General features: G+C 37.4%; 1 protein-coding gene across 2 annotated transcripts; it reads left to right on the plus strand.

Moving 5' to 3' along the window:
* Nucleotides 1-1,080: 1,080 nt before the first annotated feature.
* On the plus strand, nt 1,081-21,665 carry hook1 (hook microtubule-tethering protein 1). Of its 2 annotated transcripts, none has more exons than XM_026946956.3 (22): nt 1,081-1,218; nt 3,496-3,581; nt 6,722-6,794; nt 6,927-6,977; nt 7,337-7,469; nt 7,638-7,705; nt 8,463-8,525; nt 8,620-8,703; nt 10,133-10,296; nt 11,449-11,589; nt 12,907-13,108; nt 13,558-13,668; nt 13,764-13,851; nt 14,701-14,767; nt 14,883-15,023; nt 16,493-16,580; nt 16,728-16,759; nt 17,600-17,682; nt 18,608-18,711; nt 19,110-19,211; nt 19,795-19,863; nt 19,976-21,665. In XM_026946956.3, the coding sequence occupies exons 1-22, from the start codon at nt 1,174-1,176 to the stop codon at nt 20,129-20,131; spliced, it is 2,151 nt and encodes a 716-aa protein (XP_026802757.2). In that variant the 5' UTR covers nt 1,081-1,173; the 3' UTR covers nt 20,132-21,665. The 2 variants fall into 2 exon arrangements, with proteins under 2 accessions (XP_026802757.2, XP_026802758.2); XM_026946957.3 differs by having other exon boundaries at nt 18,611-18,711.
* Nucleotides 21,666-22,765: the final 1,100 nt, after the last annotated feature.

A 22,765-nucleotide genomic window follows, 5' to 3' on the forward strand; every position in this document is an offset into this window, starting at 1 on the left:
TATGAGAGATTGTTGTCACATGCAGAGAGTGATCAGTATTTGCCAGATATTCCTGCAGCACCTTTAATATTGCTGTAGGCCTCTTGGCAGCCTCCCTGGTATGTTTTTGTCCTGTCCGTTCATCAATTTTGAGAGAAGTCCTGTTTTTGGTGATGTCACTGTGATGCTCCATTTTTTTTAGTGGTTGATGATGGCCTTCATGGTGTTCCTTGGTACATCTAATGTTTTGGAAATTCTTCTGTACCCATCTCGTGATTGATACCTTTCCACAATGAGATCCTGTACATTTTTTATAAGCTTTTGCGGACTGTGGCTTCAGCAGTCGGATGAAACTAAGAAGATGTCAAGAAAATCATTCAGAAACAGCTGATCTTTAATTGGTGTTAATCACAATCACTTAATTGATGACAGGTGTGTGATCATTACTTCTGAACATGAGTTTGAATGTGATGGTTAATCCTGAGCACAGTCACTCGGGCACCCCATTAAAAAGGGTGTAAGGGTTTTTTTGTTTGTTTTTTTTTTTCTGAAATGTTTCTATTTGGTGTTCACTGGAATTGTCAGGTTGCTATAACAAATTAAAGTTGGATGGAAAAAGATCTGACATGATTTATCTCGGTTTCATTTTTTTTACATCACTTAAAACCTGCAATTTTAACAGGGGTGTGTAGATTTTATATATTTACTGCTTTCCCCCATTTTATTGCATTTTGTATTTGCCTTTACTCTTATTTTGAATTTTAGTATAGTAATTTACCAGACCAATAACACTGGTAATAATTACATTATGTACATTTTACCGAAATGATTTTTTTTTTATTTTAATTTATGACCTCAGTGTGAGGCTTTTCCAGCGCCTCATTCTGATTGGCTGTTCTCTGCTCTTGAACTCAACGCATAATTGGTTTTTCACTCCTCAGTCACTGCGCTTTGATCCCGTCAATCCCCCAATCCGCGTCAGTAGAGCGCGCGCGCACTGCGCCGCTCCGATTCACGAACGCTTTACGGCAGAAACGGTGCGCGCTCGCAGCAGACGCGGACGAGGAGCGCGCTGACGGAAACATCCGCCTCCAGGTGAGGTCAGACGCAGCGGAAAAGGGAAGCGCACTGTTGACAGGTGGACGGAAATATATTTATATATTTATATGTGTTCGACCTGCGACGGTGGGAGAGATGGATTTGAACAAAACGGTGTTATGTGAGAGCCTTATTATTTGGGTAAGTTTAAATTCGGGGTGATTTATCCGCCTGCTCCCTCGAGCGTCCTCCGCCTCTGAGGTTATTTATGTAGCTTTAAATCAATGGCGATGTCACTACCTGTCGCAGGTAGTCGGCTGTCGTACACCGCGTTTATTTCACTCTCTGGAGCAGACATTATAACACAGGTATAGCTTTTTTAAGTGAAGAGGTTCACCTGCTGCATGTTGTACTGTACAGACAGATTTGCATTATATTATATTATATTATATTATACTGTATTGTAACTCTTGTTGTGCATGCACAAATAGCTAGCCAAGTTGCTAAGTGCTGCAGGTGTAAACATTAAAAATAGTAAAACCCCAAGACTATCTGTGGAAGGTCTGATATTCCTGATGTTGCCTTAATAACTTATACACTGTAATACACTATATGGCCAAAAGTATGTGGACACCTGACTATCACACCAATATGTGCTTCTTCCCCAAACTGTTGCCACAAAGTTATAAAGGAAGCACACATTTGTACAGAATGTCTCCGTATGCTGTAGTTTTATAATTTCCCTTCACTGGAACTAAGAGGGGACCATGGTGGCTTAGTGATTAGTAAGTCGCTTGCCTTGCACCTCCAGGGCTGGAGGTTCGATTCCCGTATCCTCCCTGTGTGTACAGAGCTTGCATGTTCTCCCTGTGCTTTGGGGTTTTCTTCTGGATACTCCAGTTTCCTCCCCAGTCCAAAGACATGCGTTGTAGGCTGACTGGCATTTCCAAATTGTCTGTAGTGTGAGTGAGTGTGCATGCAATTGTGACTGCACCCCAGACCTCCTCACCCAACATCAGTGCCTGATCTCACTAATGCTCTTGTAGCTGAATGATCACAAATCCCCACAGCCACGCTCCAAAATCTAGTGGAAAGCCTTCACAGAAGAGTGGAGCTTATTATAACAGCAAAAGAGGAATAAATCTGGAATAATTTAAAAGTAACATGTTAACATCCAGTCGATAAATTGTCCTTTATCAAATTAAATTAGTGTGCAATGCCATTTCCATAACTTTAGGTAAAGAATATGGTTCTACACACAGTGGGTATGGATAGTATTTCCTTTTGTTTATCTGGACATCACTATATTATTTTCAATTTATTTAACCCACTTAAATGGAAATACATTTGTGTGCAATGACCTACACGTGCTTTTGAAAGAAATGCGTTTGATTTCAGTAGGAAAATGGTCTATACTTTTCACTATTAACACAAGAGCTGTAGAGAAGACAAAACACCTTGTGCACGTCAATCTGTTGCGAATATGTGTGGCTGTATTGGCTATGATAGTTTTAGAATTATTACTGCAAAATTATATAAAAAATAAAGCCGTTTTACTGAGGTGCATACAGTTTGTTTAAATATGCGCAGTTTGATACAAACGCAGCGATTCACAGCTCCAGTTGTGACTTTTCCTGTGAATGTCATGCTGATTTACAGGTTTAACTCAGTCAAGCAGTTCCTCCATCAGCAGGCCTTAAATTAAGTGCCACAGATCTATAACGCAGCGCTGACACAGTACAGCACAGAGCACAGGTTATACTACAGTACTCTATAAGCTGCTACACTCAGTTTATACTATTACAGTGAGCACATTACTGGGAGTTTGCTTACACAAAACCCTCTACAACAGACCATGCAATATTTTTTTTACTCTTGGCACTGCCTCAGACTTAACTTTCTCATTACATTTGACATTCTCATCCATGAAGACATGAAGAAAACATAAGTATCTGGATTTTTTTTTTGATAGATAGATAGATAGATAGATTCTTTATTGTCATTGCACAGGGTACAACAAAATTGAGTGTCCCTCCTAATGGTGCATAAGAATAAAAATAAAAGAAGTATGGAATAACATAAATATTTTAGGATATGAATATTAACATAAATGATCAGATCTGTTCAGTTAAGATTGTAAAGCAGCTAAGATATTGCACTTAACATATTGCACATTTGAACAGTGTGATCCGGTAATATTTATTCAATTTAAATATAACAATAGAAATTAAAATTAAAATAAATAACTAAGGTATTGCACAATATAGTATTGCACATTCGTTTGTTGAATTGCTGTTTTGTCTGTTTTGTACACATTTTGCAGTTGGGGATAAATAAATATGAAGTAAGAGTCTATAGATGTGAGTGTGCATGTAGGTAAATTTCTGCACGTGGGTATTTGCATCCACTCTGGGACCTTTCTTAGTGAAAAATAATCAGTAGTATAATATTTGGTTTGTTTTTTGTATATGCCTTCAGCTGCAGACCTTTAACACTGCAGCACCATGCAAGACCGTGGAGGATCTGACTACAGGTGCAGCTATGGCACAAGCTCTGCATCAGATGTAAGTGTACCTTACATTTCTTTCACTCCTCTCCATTTATCCATGCACGATTCACCCGCATTAATTTCAGCATTTCCCTTCCTGAATGTTTCACAACACTCACTGAATTGTGGGTATTCTGCAGGGTCGTATTACTTTCTAAGAAACGTATTTAAGCCTCTACCACTAGGTGGTGGAGGCATTATGTTTCTGGTTGTGTGTGTGTCCGTCCGTCCGAGATTCTGGTTAGCGCTATATCTCAAAAACGAGTGGTTGAATGTTTGCCGGATTTATATGGAATTATCGTTGTAACCAGCAGATGTCCTGATTAGATTTTGGAATTGATGCAAAAAGGATCAAGTTCACAGCAAATAGTTTTTCTTCAATAGCTTCCTTCCTGTTTGTCAAACAGAGATGTTACTTACACGTTCATATTCAGGAACTAATACTGCCTTCAAGTTCTGAAAATAGCGTCATTACTAGTTGAATGGCACCACAATGTCAAAATTATAAATGAGGAACTAATATTTTTTTATTTTTCATATTTGTCTATCTGCGAATTGGGGCTGTGTGTCAACAATAAAAAGTCATGCTGGCCCCCAATATTAATGCAACACCTACAGCAGGCAGTAAGATTTAAATTGTAATTATGCATGTTAATTGTTCAGTTCTTTATTTTCATTCAGTAAGGCAAAATTAACCTCATGTTGTTGATGATACAAAAAATAAAGAAAAACAAAAGACGTTTTCTCACACCATCTTAAAAAAAAAAAACCTTACACCCTTTTTAATGGGGTGCCCGAGTGACTGTGCTCAGGATTAACCATCACATTCAAACTCATGTTCAGAAGTAATGATCACACACCTGTCATCAATTAAGTGATTGTGATTAACACCAATTAAAGATCAGCTGTTTCTGTAGGATTTTCTTGACATCTTCTTAGTTTCATCCGACTGCTGAAGCCACAGTCCGCAAAAGCTTATAAAAAATGTACAGGATCTCATTGTTGAAAGGTATCAATCACGAGATGGGTACAGAAGAATTTCCAAAACATTAGATGTACCAAGGAACACCATGAAGGCCATCATCAACCACTAAAAAAATGGAGCATCACAGTGACATCACCAAAAACAGGACTTCTCTCAAAATTGATGAACGGACAGGACAAAAACATACCAGGGAGGCTGCCAAGAGGCCTACAGCAACATTAAAGGTGCTGCAGGAATATCTGGCAAATACTGATCACTCTCTGCATGTGACAACAATCTCTCATATTCTGCACATGTCTGGGCTATGGGGTAGGGTGGCTAGATGGAAGACCTTTCTCACAAAACAAAAACATCCAAGATCACCAAAATTTTGCAAAACCTTTTGGCTAAATGTGTTATGGCCTGATGAAACCAAGCTGGAACCTTTTGGGCAAAATTCAAACAATATGTTTGGTGCAAAAACAAGACATTTTATCATCCAATGAACAACGTTCCCATAAATGAAGCATGGTGGTGGCAGCATTATGCTGTGGAGCTGTTTCTCTTTAGCTGGGACTGGGTCTCGAGAGAGGGAATCATGGATAGCTTCAATACCAATCTTTTTTGTATTGGAGACCAAAGCCACACACCATGCCGTAATCACCACCTCTGAGCTTGTGCGCACAAACTTCCACGGAGGCAGCATACAATTTTTGCCATCAGTCCGTCAGTTTGTCAGTAGAAAATTATTGTTAGTTCAATATCTCAAGAATAAGTGTTTAATATAGGACTTGTATGAACTTCTTGTCTTGTATGAAATCCTTACATTTTGGAATTGATCCAAACATGGTCAAAGTCACAGCAAGGTCAAATGTCTGAAATATTTTTTTCTCAATACCATTCTCATTGTGTGTCTTACAGAGATATTACTTACAATTACATGTTCATAATCAGGACGTTGAAGTCCGGCTGCGTCAAATTCTGGCTCTTCTCTTGAACCTAAGAGATTACTTAAGGTTTAAGGTTGCTAAATACACCACAGGGTGTCCCAATAGCCTCTGTACATAGGGGAAATTAACACTTACTTATTTTATAGTATATATTTTTAAGAATGCCTTTGACAAAAGAAGAACGTATTGAAATCATTCTCGTGGCCGGATCGGAAAGCTGTCGCAAGGTTGTGATGGACATGCAATTACAAGCATAACACCAGATGTGTTAACACGAGTGCATCATGAGTGACGACTCCGCGTGTGTTTACAAAGAAATGGCAATCATGTAGAGGATGGTTTGTAAATAACGTTACATTTTGCTAAAAAGTGTTCATTTCTCCTATGAATGGAGACTTTTGGGACTCGCTGTATATACGGACCAAAGTGAAGAACATGCCTTAATAGCTTGATAGCAGTTTCGGGAACATAATACATGCATTTGCCTGATATACATCAAGAACTCACCAAAAACAGCTTATTTATTTATTTATTTATTTAGGGGATTTGAGGCATACAAGTTGGTAACTAGAAGGAGTAGACTTCTTGGCATCGATACCTAGGGGCTATTTAGTGTAGCCAATCTGCCTAACTGCATGGTTTTGGACAGAGTGTTTTTTTGGACCGGAGATGTACCCACTGCAAAACCGATTGCTTATGTGTCTCAGATACAATTCAGTCTTAATAGTAAATGGCTTGTTTAGTATTTACATTGCTGTGCAGTAAAGATAAGATAGATATGATACTGTTACTGTACAGGTACAATGAGATGTCGTTTGGAGCAAGCCAGTAGATGCATTTAAAGAGTAAGACAGTAGATATTAAATAAAGGATACAAATAAAGAAATAAAAAAGAATAATGATTTTTTTTTTGGTAATTAGTAGTGTTTTACAGTGCATCTCTACACCAAGAGTTGAATATAACCCTTAATATAACACTTAAATCGGTACTAGTATAAGCACTGACAGTTTTGAGACTTTCCTTATTTCATTTTTCTCATGAAAATATTAGGTGCGTGCAGTTTTTCAGGTGGCAGTGTTGCTTTTTGATGGTGGTAGAGCGAGCCTTTCCAGGAGTCAATAATTATGAATCTTCCTCCATACGGAAATGATGTTGATAATTTGTTTAATGACAGCAGGCAGCCCAATGCTGACTGAACTACAGCAGAATTCTTCACACCCTGTTAACCTGTTCTTATTTAGAGATCCGTCCTGGTTCAATGACAGCTGGTTGACGCGTATTAAGGAAGATGTTGGAGAAAACCTGAGACTCAAGGTAAACTACTCTACCTTCCGTTGTGTAGTTTATCCACTTTGAGGTTTTTTTTCTGTTATACTTTTTTGATATAACCTTTTGTTCCCTTTTTTTTCCCATTTTCTTTCTTTTTTCATTTATGTTTTTCTGCAGTTGAACAACCTTAAAAAGATCTTGCAGATGATTGTTGATTACTATAATGAGGTAAGTTTCCAAACTGCTTAAGAACCAATAAAAAAGTTTTAAAAAAAAAAAGGCTTATAATGTTGATGTTTTTTAAGCATAGAAAGAATTAACGTGCATTCAAATAGCAGAAATCTTCTCAGCAACCTTTATTGCCTTTACACATCATAAAGTGTACCTTTGGTACAGAAAGCATTTCTATCCAGATAGAAGCAAGGTTTTTCTTTATTTCTTATTAATTATCCTCAGCCAGCTTTTTGTTGATACCTCTCTTTCTCTCTCTATCCCTCTCTTTGCCTCCTTCAATGTTACTCACCTCCTCTATATCATTTGCTTGTTTTGTGTCTGTGTGTCTGTGTGCATGTGTGTCTTTGTGTTAGGTCCTGAATCAGCAGACGTCAGGCTTCCCCCTGCCTGATGTGGTGCGCGTGGCCGAACTCTCTGACCCCCTGGAGCTCGGGCGCCTCCTGCAACTCATCCTCGGCTGTGCTGTCAAATGTGATAGGAAACAAGGTACCTGTTGTACTCACTGAAATGTATACGATTACATAATAATTTAGTATATAGTTCCGTAAATCAGCACTTTATTCAACTGCAGCTGATATATTACCCCTACAGTTGTATGTGCTCGGCCATCACAGTGATGGTTATAAGTTTTTGACAGTAACTCTCTTTCTTTAGAGTATATCCAGATCATAATGACACTGGAGGAATCTGTGCAGCATGTAGTCATGACAGCCATTCAGGAGGTCAGTCTGGGTTAATTTTTTTAAATTGATGCTATTTTTAATAAGTATTTTTATAGATACAGGGATGGACAAATCATAAATTTATTATTAATTGGACGCTCCAGCATGCATGCCCAGTCCCATATTTTTGGCGCCAGTCATCTAATTTCTTACGCTAAAAAAATGGTTGCTAAGTGCTAGCTAACATAGTTACCTACTTGCATTAATATGTGCATTAATACAGATTAATGGAAATGAATTCTTGAGGAGGGGATGACAGTGTAGCCCGTCTTGATAAATTTTATGGTGTAGCACATTGGATTGGTGCTCTCGATAAAAAGTCACCAATTTGTTGGCAAAGGTTTTAGCTATGAGCTGTAGTTTTCTCTCTTCACATTGCAAGTAAAAATACTTGAGTCCATAAAGCATCTTTATATTCTCTTGCCTTGTTTAACTGCACGCTAACTCCATGTTGTGGTAACAGCAGAGTTTTATGGAAGCTTTGTGCTACACTTTATTTTGCTTGGCTTTCCTCAGTGTTTTCACACACCACTTTTTCTTCACACTGTGAAGTGTATTAGGTTTAAACATACATACCAAATGAAGACTTTGTTGCAAAAGTCAATAAGAAGTAGGATTTATTTTCTAGCAACTACAAAAAAGTCAAAATCTGCTTGTCCTATGTCTAATTGTAATTGACTGTTTATTGTAACTGACTGTAATTGATTAATTAATTCTAATTGTAGTTGTAATTGTAAATCATGCATCTTTTTTGCAGCTAATGAGCAGAGAGTCCTTGGCCCAATTAGGGACCGAGCCACAGGGGGATGTAGAACAGCAGGTAAGAGATTTGACTGATTATATGGTGAAAGATCCTTGAAATGTATTTTATAAGATTATGAAACGCTAACAGCATTGCTTGTGTTTGGTGGCAGCTGAAGAAAGCTCTGGAGGACTTGACCGAGCTGATGGCAGAGAAAGATGAACTAGCTCAACGCTGCCAAGAGCTCGACATCCAGGTGAGGAATTTGAGTACAGGCACTGCTACAAAGACATTCACACATGAGGCTGTTTTTTTTTTTTGCATACAGAAAGAATTTATAGAAGAAACGATTCTCTAAGCCCCTAACTTCTTACAGTATCTGTAAATGTATGTTGGAGAGCACAGAGCCAGTTACTTTAGTAAAATCGAAAACTCGAAAATATTCTGTCTGTGTTAGGTTTAGCTAAGGTATTACATTTTTTTTTCACAGTTGCTAAGTTTATGCAGAAAATAAAATGTTGGTGTTGACATCCAACAGATGTACAAACCTGCCCTGCCCTGCCATGATGAAATACCTTAACAAAGACTGATCTTGTTTGTGCCTCCTTTGTCATTTGGAAGCAGACTGACTGCTTTACAGGCCAGCACTTTTAGAAACAAATCCATGAGCGCTGATGTTTTTTTTAACCCTCTCCTTCATGCATGAGGAAGTTTTGCTGTAGAGTCCTGACAGTGATGGTTGTTCCTCTCTGACTCATGGCTAAGCATTTTAAAACCTGAGCGACTCAAAACTGAAAACAGTACAGGTTCATTCCTACAGTCTTTATTTTACTCAGCAGAGTGTCACTTTTGGAGTATACAACTACTAAAAATACACCTAGCACATCAGGTTTTGTTGGATTAAGTGCTCCCCCTTAGGTAGTTAGTTGACTAAAGAGCTGCAAAACGAGGCCACTTTTAAGGCGTCATCTATTTAGAAAACAACATGGAGCACGGTGTCACTGTAATCTTGTCTTCTCACTGTTGTAAACTGATCCACTGCTGACACTGATTTTTGACAGATTGAGTATAAACGTGTCCTTGGTGACTGAGAGGTAAGTCCAAATGCATGGCTATAGAGCCTAACCAAAGCCTTACTAAAGCCTTGCCCTAACCAATCTAACAACCTAACGCTGGGGAAGTACTCACAACACATGAGCTGCAGCTGTGATTTTTGCTGTTTTCAACAAAAAAAAAACCAAAAAAAAAAAACCCTGACATTAAACTGTAAGACTCACTCAGTGGTTAACATCAGCTAATATCCGTTCACTTTTTCTATTTCAATATTCTGCTGATCCTGTTGTGACAAAGTTGATATAATAATTTTACTGCTTTAAAACCTTTTCAGTGGTGTTATGTATTAACTAATAGTTTGAAAAAAGTGAGAGAGAGGTACAGATGGAATTTTTGTCTTTCTTGAGTATACTTTGCATGGAATGCACCCATTTATCTGAATTATACAGAATTGCAGTTTTCCATCCTGATTAAGGAACATTATTGCTGTTTACAAGTGACACTCCTAAATAGGGGTCTCAATAAAGAATACAACAGCGACTCCTCATGCCAATAACAGCAATGTCTAATCACAAGATCCTTTAATAAACAATTATTTACACACCCCGTTTAACCCCTGACCATGTAAACAGGTAGCAATTCTGCAGGAAGAGCGGAATAGCCTCTTAGCGGAGAACGATGTCCTGACGGATCGAACCAGTCAATTGGATTCCTTTGACGATCCCAGCACTCCATCAGGGAAGAAACACAGTCAGCTCCAGCTGCAGCTAGAACAACTCCAAGAGGAGAACTTCAGGTACTGTTCAACCATAGAGCCCTCCCATACATTAACACCATCTGAGACTGATAAAGCACAACTATACTAGCTTTTCAATCTGAAAATTACAGTTCAGGTTACTCATTTTCATATGCTTTGTTCTGGTTTATATCACAGAGCTGCTGAATTCTCAATTCTGATTGGTCAGAAGGTGTTGAAGGTGTTGATTAATTTTCAGCTCTGATAGTAATGCTAGCTACAAGTCTAATCACACATTTATTTGAATGCACTAGTCCTAATATGTTATTGTTTCTATAATAACAACTTCTGCAGGGACTTGTTTAGCAAATGCCCCAAATAAAAAGATTAAAAAAAATTTTGTTGTGTTGATTTAGGAGATGCTTATTTTATATTTTTAGAAGGAGACTCCAGTGTCAGTGCTTTGTAACAGTCAGAGACAAAGCTGCAATTGTACATTTTTTCCTGACATGCGAAGTGTCTTCAGGAGTCTTCAGGGCTTTGTGGTTTTCCAAGCTAAATTTTTTTTAGCTAACTTGTTTTGCAAACGGTCCATAACGTTAAATGAAACTTTAAACAGATAAAATGTATTTGTATATCTAATTTAAAGAAAGTTAGGGATGCTCTGTTATTGGAAAAGCTGTTTCGCATCAGGGCCCATCACACCACCCTGTCGCTCGCCGTGTTTTATTTCTTACTTAAATCACAATTATTGCAACAGACCAAACAAACTGATACAGAATAGCAATTAAATAAGGAATCTTTGTGGAATTTATTAACTGGTTCCACTCAGATCCTAATTTGACTCTACTTAAATCAGTTAACCCCTTATATAAAAGACTTAAGTATAAAAATGAAGTATAAAACAAATGTGGTGAAAAAGTGCCTAATTAGAGTGATGAATATTTTTTTTTTATCTTTTCTGATTAGATCAGATCTAGATAAAATAAAGATAAATAAAGTCATTTCTAATGCTAATGTTCACTTATACCAATTCCTAGATTAGATTTTCACGCTTTAGAGTCTTTAAAATAATGTAATTTAAACAGAAATGCTGAAGTATAGGCTGTTCAAAAACATGTCACTGGCAGTGTCTATACAAGTTGAAAATATATGTAAGGTGGTCAGATTTTTTTCTGCTTTCTACATGTCTTTTTTTTATGTGATTGTAAGACTGGAGGCGGCTAAAGACGACTACCGTATTCACTGTGAGGAGCTGGAGAAGCAGCTGGTGGAGCTCCAGCACCGTAATGATGAGCTCACCAGCCTGGCCGAGGAGTCTCGCTCGCTGAAGGATGAGCTCGACATACTGAGGTGTGTCACTGAGAGACATTTATCTTGGCTGTGCTAATAATTTGGCTGCTTTTGGCAACATTAATTATACTAATGCACTCATTGAGAAGCTTATTTTTATTAAATTTTCTTCTGTGCTTTTTTCAGCAAAAAAAATGACTCTGTGGGTTTAATGCAATCAGTTCATTTGCTGAAATCACGGACAGAAACACAGCTTCTCATTTGTATTTAGTGTTGTATTCGTCAGCTGCTTACATTTGAAGGGAAGGACATATCCAAAAATAGCTTCTGGATTTTTGTGTATCCCCTTTCAGTAAGGCATGAAATGGGAATGAGGGCTGGGTGGTTGGGTCTGGGAAGCCTTTATAAAATCTGGTGAATCTCTGGAATGTTCCACAGGCCACAAATGTGCAAGAGGCTGTTTGAGAGACTTCTTCCAGATGTTTTGATATGTCTTCAGGTTTATTCGGGACAGAGTCAGTGTCGTGTACACCACCTTATTAACCAACTTAGAGTCTTGCAGACCCTATAGCTCATCTGTCTCCTGACAAATTTTAAATGCACTACTAACCCATGCATTATCATTTCATTCCCTAAATTATTATACTTTATTTATATTTATTATACTGCAGTCATAGCTGTTATATTGCTCTTTCTGTTCCATTATTTCTCCCTCAAATCCTGTGTATCTTGGTGAATATATAGAAGTACACCAGCAGACACAAGGCCTTAAATGAGCTACAGTGGTAATAAGAGCTTCTTCTAATTCATTCTTTCTCTAATGTTTTGCTCTATCGGCACTGGTCTAAATGAAGGAGCTTGGGGAGCATCTTCTCTATCGTTTGTACTAACATGAGAAAGATGAGAATATGTGTAGAGCGTAATGTTGTAAATAATAAACACAAAATGAAGTTTTCATTGGTTCCAGACTTGTTGACACCCTGTAGGTTCGAACACTTAACTAAATTAAATTTAAGACACTCAAAGGCTTAAGATAATCAAAACCCTTCCTTTTGTATTACTGAAATTTTTCACTGCTCTTCAGTATGCAATTACGCATATTACAAGTAATTTGGGGGTTGATTCATGTAATGATTACTAACACTGGTTGCTTTTTTGGATTTTGTTCAACCATGATAGTGTAAACTGTATAGCTAATGACTCAATCTGGTTACCTTTCACTCATAAACTCCTATGGTTGACTTCTACAGTTATTAGAACTCAGGATGCATTAAATCTTAAATAAGATTAATCTTAGCATTTCTGACTAACACTAAGCATCATACTTGAAGTCTCGAAATGATATTTCATTGTACTTAATTGTGAATGTGTGTGTAGGAGCTGCTCTGACCGGGCAGTGAAGCTTGAAGCCTCTGTGGAAACATACAGGAAGAAGCTGGAGGATCTTGGTGACCTGAGACGACAGGTGAAGGCTCTGGAAGAGAAGAACATGACTTACATGCACAACACTGTCAGTCTCGAGGAGGAGCTCCGCAAAGCCAACGCTGCACGCGCCCAGCTAGAAACTTACAAGAGACAGGTAACCAGCAGGCTGCAGCTCATCAGCAGATATTTCATTTAATCCTTTATAGCACACAGTTCAGCTGAATTCCAGGTGGCTTCCTGTTTACTATATTTCCTCACTACCTAGTATACAAAATAATACCAAAAAAATTCAGCCACAGAAAATTTAATCCCAATAATACATTTGTTTTTGTGCCTAAAATTGTTTAACTACTGACAGTTTGAATTTTTTTATTCAGTTTATACATTGGCTTTTATTTTTTAAGAATTATCCTATGAATGACATCTGTCTTGATAGACGTAAACTGGACCATGAACATTTTGAACTTTTTTTTTTCATTGAGTATGTAAATAATATGCAAAATCATACCCAGAAACTGACATTTATTCTGAAAGGCTACAGATACACACAAACCCAAGTGTGCAGTTGGACACAAACAAGACATTTTCATATTTTTAAATCAGGTCCAGGAGCTTCACAGGAAGTTGTCTGAAGAGACTCGCAGAGCCGACAATCTGGCCTTCGAGATGAAGAAGTTTGAGGAAAAGCATGAAGCCTTACTGAAGGAGAAAGAGGTATAAACTTGTATCAGTTATAGATTTACAGAATATAGAGCTCGTACTTTCTGTCTGTATTTGAATGTACTGTGTTTTTATACCAAATTTACCAGAGGATCATCATTGAGCGAGACTCTTTAAGAGAGACCAATGAGGAGCTTCGTTGTACACAGGCTCAACAAGACCAGCTTCTGCAAGCTGGTATGTTATTAGAAGTATTCCATAGAGATAGTGTGGAAAAATATCACTAAAAAAATCACCACATTTCCCTCATGCAAACAAAACGAAAGGCTGTTGTGCTAAGGTAACATATATGCATGTTAATAATGTAACAATATAATATCTAGGATAAAAAAATGGAATATAACATCTGAAATAAAAGAAATTCATGTCTCTTCACGTAAGACTTGCACTGCCCCAGGATATCTTATGCTGCCTTCAAGTCCTTCTCGAATATTTGTGCATGTGAGTTCTGTGTTGTGTGTGTTCGAATAGTTTTGATCAGGGAAAAGATGGATGGTTTGTGAAAACTGTTTGTTTGTTTGTTTCCTCTGCTGTACTGAACAGTTAACATGCAAAATTACCACTTAAATCTTACTGTCTGCTTACCGTCTGCTGTCAACACATTCATATTTGTAGCCGCCATGGCTTTTTATTATTGACACACTTCCAAATTTGGAAATTGGGCGGTCATAGAAAAATATATATATAAATATATGTAGTGGCGTAATTACGACATGTACGGTCACCTTGTAATTACGATTTTTCTGTCAGGACTTGAAGGCAGCATTAATTCCAGTCCTAGAGTATTCTCTGTTCCCAAACACACCAGATCCAAAAGAGGGATCGATAATGAGCTCATTAGCTGAATCAGGTGTGTTTGGAGCAGGAAAACTTGAAGCTCTGAAGGGTGGTGAGTCTTTAGAACTGGTGCTGAGAAATGTGAAACACTAAACCTTATAAATCACAGAAATTCATTCAGCTTCCTGTCAGCTGGAATTAAGGGAATTAAGGAATTAAGCTAAACTCATGTATGTTTTTGAACTATAGAAATGTTTAAAACTGGAAGTCCGACCCGGGACAACTTGGCAGCTGAGATGTTGCCCATCGAGTACAGGTATTATATGTTTTTCATTATGCTGCAGTAATTGGTTTATGATTCATGTATGATGTATGTTCTGCCAGGATTGATAGGTTTCACATCTGCTTTATCTGTGTGTGTTTGTGTAAAGAGAGAAGTTCATTCGTTTGCAGCATGAGAATAAGATGCTGCGAGTGCAGCAGGAGGACTCTGAGAACGAGCGTATTGCTGAGCTCCAGATGCAGCTGGAGGAGGCACGGCGTTCACACAGTGAGCTGGACACTGAGAACAGGTGCCACACTGCAACTCTTATACATCTGAGATCAACTACACTCACATACTGGACTGCTTTTACTGACATAGTTAAAATTATAGCATCCCTGAGTGAGTACACATGAGGCTAAACTATTTGAACCTGTTGTCAGGTGCAAATAAGATGCATTTGGCTTCTTGGGTGTTATGCATGAGCCTGGAGTATGAGCCCAAACATGCAGTGGGAACACACAAAAAGTGCCGTTGTCGTCCTCATACATAAGCGCCGCACAAAATCAAAATTCAGCACAGAAAATAGTGGAGAAACGGGAAGTGCGGCTGATTACATTATATTCTGTTAGATGTAATAAACTTTGAGCGAAGGCAGTTTTTTTTTAATCTGCCTCCCAAAACTAGGTGTAAAATAGCACAGGATCAGTGTAATTAGTGTCGCCATGTGTGTTTTTTTTATCATAGATATACTCCATGATAAACGCCATGTTTTTTTTTTTTTAATCATAGATATACTCAAGATATGTAGGATGTTTCGAGTTCTTTAATGCGAAATAAAATCACAATGTAGTGAACTGTACTTATTATGGATTTCACCAAAACATTTCATGTGAAAATGACAAAAAAAATTGGCTCAAGGACACACATTTTCATCCGAGAGAGAAAAAAGGATTAAATAGGCCTACAACAACATGTCAAATTGAACACTTTACAAATAATTTTAATGCTAATGATAATTAGAAACTGTTTGCTCTCCTACACCAGTCAGCACAGATGTGTTCAAACAATATGTTCAAGCCCACTGAGGTACAAACTGGAGTGTGTGTGTGTACAGGGATCTATGCTAACCACCAAGTGCTTTGTCTGTTTTAGTTAAGATGTAGACAGCAGAAAAGGTTACGTGCACAATTTGTTATTAATTGCTTTATTAATTGCTCTTTTTCCTAGAATAGAAAAAAGTTTCCTGCTGTAAACTTTTCTACTAGAAACTAAAACAGACCCATCACCTGGTGTTTCCTGTAAAACCCTGTATATACACACACTTCAGTTTCTACCTTAGGCAAGTGATTTGCGAGGACTATACTGAACATGTACAGCGTAGAGTTTCTCAGAAGCTGGTTAGATTAGCTCAAAGTCTCTTTTTGTACTCAACACCTTTAATGAAAGATCAAAATGCAGGTACTTTTTTTTTTTTTATCATATAAGCTATCAGTCTCCTGGTAGGGCTGTCATGACCAGCTAAACAGAGCAGTCGTTTGCTAGCTATTAAAGTTCATCGTGTGTTAGCAAGTTAGATATCATCACGAACAATAATAAGTGGTTTCCAAGCACGTAGCTTGTTAATGAATGCTCTTTGACACGTTTACAGAATTTCCAAGAACAACAGGACTGGCAACTATTTGTGTATTAATTGTAATAAATGGTCACAGAAGTAGTTACACTGGTATGGTAAATGTGATTGTAGCTGTAAATATGCTTGTGACTGTGTTCTCGTAGGTTGAACAGAGAGAGCATCACTGAGCTGCAGCAGCAGGTTGAAGATTTGCAGAAAGCCCTCCAGACCCAGGGAGCCAAACCTGAGGATGTGAGTGTACAGCAATAACACACTGTTGGTGTGACTCACAGTACAGTCTACACTTCCTCATGTCTCTACTATACACACCACAGTATGATAATCTTCTGAATCTCTTTAAATGGGTTGCTTGTGTTTTTTTTTTTTTCTTCTCTCTAGTCCCATCTGAAGAGGAAGCTGGATGCTCATATGTAAGTTAGTCTTTTTTTTTTTTTTAATTTCATTTTGCACTGCATTTTGCATATTATGTTAGCCTTCCAATTGTCAGGAAGTTTCTTAGTACTGTACCAATAAAGGAATTTAAACACCACCACTATCTGTAACATAGGTAGAAGTGATGGCTGGCCATGAGAGTAGATGGGAGAGCTACAGTCTAATACAGTAGTACTAATACTGTGTAATTTGTACTGGACAATGTGTGCTTAGTGAATCTATTTTTAGTTTCTCCTCCAAGGGCATTTTGAGGGGAAAAAAAGGATGATAAAGTAAATAATCCACTTTGTTTGCATTAATTAAACCTGCCACTGAATTTCGCAGTCACCTTCTCAGTCAATAATGATTCACTCTGTGTAATCACCTGATATGACTTGCTGAATCATGCTGCATGAATCTAAAAAAACCAGCCACAGACTCACTTATTTAATCCATTCAAAATGAAACCTTATATTGATGTCTTTTTATTTTTGAAAAACAGAGGGGCTTAGCCCTGCTAGCCCGTTTATACCAGCTGACCTGGTAGGTAGGTGTTCAAAGTCTTCAGTGTATGTCATACTACGAAAAGATGAAGCTTGCCTAGGCACCAAATGTGACTGACATCCTAACTATTCTTATGCAAAGACATCAATTTGGTAATGGATGTAGCTGTGCAAGTTTGCTTCAGGCCACATGTAATTAAATCATGTCAGGAAAATGAATTGGGTTATGTGTGTGAAATATAAACGACCTTCCAGCCCACGCGTTAGCTGAGATCTCTGATAGTGCAGAATCTAACACTGTGTCCAATGTGGCTTTGTTTGTGCTCGCTCTCACAGGGTGCAACTGAATGAAGCGCAAGATGAGATCATGAAGAAGAAGGAGCTACTGGAGGACCTACAGCCAGATGTGTCTCAAACCTGTGAGTCTGCAGATAAATCCTGATCTCTGACATTAACACTGCTCACATTTCAGGTCACACTATAGTGCAGGCGAATATTAGCACTGTTTTGCTGTTAGTAGAGAATAAAGCTGTTGGGATTGATCTTTCCAGGACTTGTCACAATTACAATGTCAAAGGCAATAATCAGCAGTTATGATTTTTGTAATATAAAAAAAAAAAACATTTTGTGTGGTCAACCATTTATACTGTATTGCCTATATACAACTTAAACAAATTAAATATAATGAAGTAATTTAGTAATTCAACTTTATATTGGTCCACTTCATTGGGTCCATCATAAATCAAAAAGGTTCCTAAAGCCTAGGTGAGACTAAACAAAACAAACAAAACTGAAGTATGTACAGTATATATAGTAAGACAATTAAATAGAAATGGCACCGATCCAATACCCAGCATTGCTATCAGATCAGATCGGGTATCCAATCCTGCAACAAATGGCAAAAATTGGAATTATATTTGGAAAAGAAATTTATTTTTGGAACTGGAAAGGATTAAAAGAGACTTGATATATTTTATTATATTTATACTTTGTACTTTATTATATTTGCAATGTAAGTGATTAAGTGTTTCAGTTGAAAAAAAAAAAAAACCTTAGTAGTTTTTAAAGAAAACAATATCAGATAAATGTCAGTGTCGGCTGATACTCAAAGTTTCAGTATCAGAAAGCAAAAAGTGGTATCATGCCACCTCTACATTTAACTGCTTGTAATTTTATGAAAATAATTTTTTTTTAATCCTCAACTGGCTGTTTTTGTAGTGTTAAGTGTGATTGTTAAATCGCAATCACAATCTCTAGTCATACTGAATTATTGCATAGCCCTAAATCCATGTTTTAGTCAGTTGATCTGAAATAACCTTATTTGATGTTGATTTGCTTTTCCAGCAGCACTGAAGGTGGATGAACTGATGGCTGCTCTGAAGAAGAAGGACGATGACATGCGAGCGATGGAGGACAGATACAAAATGTATCTGGAGAAAGCACGCAATGTAATTACATAGTTACATACACCTGATAACTATGTACTCATTCATGTAGAGACACACATTTTTACAGTACATTTTTTTTCTTCATCTTTTTATTATATGGCTGCACAGCATCGTGTCCAGTAGTATCTGACGACATCCAGTTGGACTCTTTTGAACTGAACACTAATTAACTGTGATTAAGGAAATGAGAAACAAATAGCATCAGCATGCGCATTCACACCTAGGAAAAATTTATTGTTTATTTATTGCATGTTTCTGCTAAGTGGTTTGCGTGTGTTTTTTCCAATGAGAGAACAACACAGTTTAACTGATTCTGTTTAATAGTGTGTCTAATAGTGTGTTTAATAGTGTGTGTGTGTGTGTGTGTGGGTGTGTGTGTGTGTGTGTGTGTCTGACAGGTGATCCGAGCACTGGACCCAAAGTTGAACCCAGCCTCAGCTGAGATCCAGTCCCTGAAGAACCAGCTATCAGAGAAGGAGAAGAGAATAATCGCTCTAGAGGTCTAAATCTTGCTTCATTTTTTTTATACTACAGCACTATTGCATTATCGATTCTGACTGGTCAGAAGGTTTTGATTAATTTTCTATAACAGCACGACTCTGACAGTAGCGCTGACTGCTTCATATTAATATGCTTATTGTAACACGTTATAATTTCTATAGTAACAACTAACTGACAGGCACCTGTTATGGTAGATGCTCCTCATTATCCATTCCTAATATTAAAACTATTAAACATGGCTAATTGTAAAAAGATGTTTATTTCACATTTATGGAATGAGTCTCCAGTGTCAGCACTTTTAGTTTTCCACCATTGGAAAGCAGCATTTTTTGAACAACTGTTTGTAAGTACTATAATGTAAGTGATGACAGGAAGTAACCATAAATGGATAAAATGTATGACTTCAATTGATTTTTGAAAAAAAGGCAGGATGTTGTCATTGATTTAATTTCCTGTAACAGTATTCTTTGTCATGTTTTATTCCTTACTTGTTTTAAAAAATCTTTTTAATCTTCCTAAACTCATTTTAATCTTTTCCTCTCTCCCTGTATAACATCTCTCTTGTTCCTTTGTCTTCCACAGAGAGAGTGTGAGCAGGCTAAGCTGAGAGAGTATGAGGAGAAACTGATTGTGACTGCATGGTACAATAAGGTAAAGAGGAACTTTTCAAGGCTTTACTTACAAGGTCTGTGTAAATATTGTAAATATATTCATATACTTGGAATCAGCGTCTTTCTCTTTAACACACACTCTCGCTTTACAGAGCCTGAATTTTCATAAGTTGGCGATTGAGTCTCGTCTGAGCGGGTGCTCGAACTCTCTGGTGCCACCTGGCCAGTCCTTCCTAGCCCAGCAGCGTCAGGTGACCAACGCACGACGCGCCTTGTCAGTCAACGTGTCTGCCAGCTCCTCCAAGTGATGACTCGACCCCCCCACTACACCTGGTTTTCCCTTTTCTCAAGTGCACACTTAAGTGACCTTAAACACCTTGAACTCCTAAGTAAAGGGACAAGCATGCCATAATGTGAACATTAGCACTTACAAACTCCACATATATACTCAAACAATCAAGCAAGGATTTAACACTTCACAAAAACAATACTCACTCAAGCACAGTAATTCAATTTTAAAGACTATTATACACTTTAATTTACCATGCACACAACAGACTACAGCCTCTGCAATTAGTTACGTAAGACAAGCTGCAACAGCTGTATTTATTACTGGCTTGATATCTATATTATTATTTCAACAGTGACATTTGTGAAAGACAAATTCAGAGAAAGATGTATCATGATATTGTCCTTAGTATGCGTTTAGGATGCATGACGAAGGCTAAACTGGACTTCCAGTAGTATTCTATGCAGTCAGGTAATGTGTACTATTATAAATATGAATACTACTATTGCCCTGAATGTATATAAAGAGACGTGTGTTTATTGATATTTCATTTAACCTCTCAGCTTCCATGCATGTTCACAAAATCAGCTACATTGAATGATATGGATAAAGCATCAGGAAAAACGCATATATGGTGCTGGACACCAAATGCTCTTTTTTTTTCTACTACAAAATGACTACTTTTCTTATAATTGAATACAAAAAGTAAACAATTACCAATCACAAAAGTTTAAATGTAGGTGCTACAGACAGTCTTTAATCAACTAGAACAAGCTGTCTGTATAATTTAACGTCAATAATAATTTATTTAATACAGAAATTGACTGTGATTGGACTCGTGCATGCTCTTATGAACAGCAGCAGAACCTTGTTGTCTCTTGTATATTTTATCTGGCTTTAATGTGTAAAAGCATCAGATATCAGGATTAAATCACCAGCTCATGGTCATGGCATCCCAGCCCAATCGTCCTATTATAGGGTGAAATGCTGTGACCTTTTTTCTGATTGCTTTCTTTTTCACCAACTGGCATTTATTTATGGAAACCATTCGTGACCAATAAATGATCTGTTGCTGCAGTATAGATTTAGAAAGACTGTCAGAGGGTCAGAATAATTTGGGATTGTATCATACAAAGGTGATTAGTTTTTGTTGGAAACTATTTAGCCAGTGTTCCCCAACCCAGATGGTTCACACTTTTGCTCCCAGCAATCAAGAACACCTGGTTAAGCGCAAAAAGGTTACCTGAGGCTGTCGCTCAACACTGGATTGGTAAACACTACTTTTGGCTCAGTTTACACTCTTACTGGTTAGTCAAGTTTCTTAAATAGAGTCATAATCTCTAATTTACTTTCTATTTTAATTATTATTGTAATGAATATAGGATTTTTATCCTTTACTGGGAAATATGATGAAATTGTTTTGAATGATAAATACAGATACTTATGTAAAATGCTAAAAGAGATAGGCTTTTAAAGTTGTGTATGTCATTACTGAGTGTTATATGTTTTTGTCAATCACAAAGCTTAATAAAGATAAAAATGAATATAAATAATCTATGGATACCTAAATCTTTGTTTTCTGCACAAAAATAAACACTCCCACAAAAAAAAGTGTATTTTCCATGTTTGTTTTATTGAAATTATTGAATTTATTGATCTACACTGCTCTAGATGGTGTTATATATTAAATATCTGTCTTTTCTCTAAATGTCTTTTTTAAAAATCTCTTGTAAAAGGAACAGATGGTTGTTGATACATGATTATGGGAATAATAAAACATTAATAAAACAAGTCTGGAACAGGGGGAAGAGAACGCATGAGCATATTTCTTGCCCGCACAGTGAGGCAGATGGAGGGAAGGGCAAATAAGAACCGTAAAATTTTACAGAAGAACTGTAAAATTGTACAGTTTAGTTGATTCATGATGATGTCAAATTTCAAAATCAACTATTAGATGCTACCTACATAATAAAAAGCTCTTTTAAAAAGGATGGACTTAAAAAGCCCTTTCTGGCCAGGTGTCTTAAGTGTACAACAAAAACAAAAGAATTGGCCTTGCCGTTCCAATACTTTTGGAGGGGACAGTAAATTGGTTGTGCTATTCTTTTTCTGTATTAATTTTTGATCATTTTCAATACAAAGGGGGCCAATAAGATTAGAAACTATATAGATATACTGATCAGCCATAACATTAAAACTAAGTGCCTAATATTGTGTTGGTCCCCCAAAACAGCTCCGACCCATCAAGGCATGGACTGCACAAGACCTCTGAAGGTGTGCTGTGGTATCTGGCACAAAGACGTTAACAGCAGATTTTGTAAGTCCTGTAAGTTGAGAGGTGGTGCCTCCATGGATCGGACTTGTTTGTCCAGCACATCCCACAGATGCTTGATCGGATTGAGATCTGGGGAATTTGGAGGCCAAGTCAACACCATGAACTCTTTGTCAGGTTCCTCAAACCATTCCTGAACAGTTTTTGCAGTGTGGCAGGGCGCATTATCCTGCTGAAAGAGGCCACTGCCATTAGGGAATACCAGTGACATGAAGTGGTGTACTTGGTCTGCAACAATGTTTAGTAAATTTGCCAAGTTCTACGTAACCATTGCTAAATGTTACTGGAAATCCTTTCCTTGTACAAAGGAGAGAGTCAGGA

The sequence above is a fragment of the Pangasianodon hypophthalmus genome, chromosome 19 (genome assembly GCF_027358585.1).
Source record: "Pangasianodon hypophthalmus isolate fPanHyp1 chromosome 19, fPanHyp1.pri, whole genome shotgun sequence".
Classification (NCBI taxonomy): domain Eukaryota; kingdom Metazoa; phylum Chordata; class Actinopteri; order Siluriformes; family Pangasiidae; genus Pangasianodon; species Pangasianodon hypophthalmus.

Coding starts and splice junctions, on each gene's coding strand:
- hook1 (XM_026946956.3), top strand. CDS start 1,174: ATGGATTTGAACAAAACGGTGTTATGTGAGAGCCTTATTATTTGG. Junction 3,582..6,721: donor GCACAAGCTCTGCATCAGAT/GTAAGTGTACCT, acceptor GTTCTTATTTAG/AGATCCGTCCTGGTTCAATG. Junction 6,978..7,336: donor TTGTTGATTACTATAATGAG/GTAAGTTTCCAA, acceptor TCTTTGTGTTAG/GTCCTGAATCAGCAGACGTC.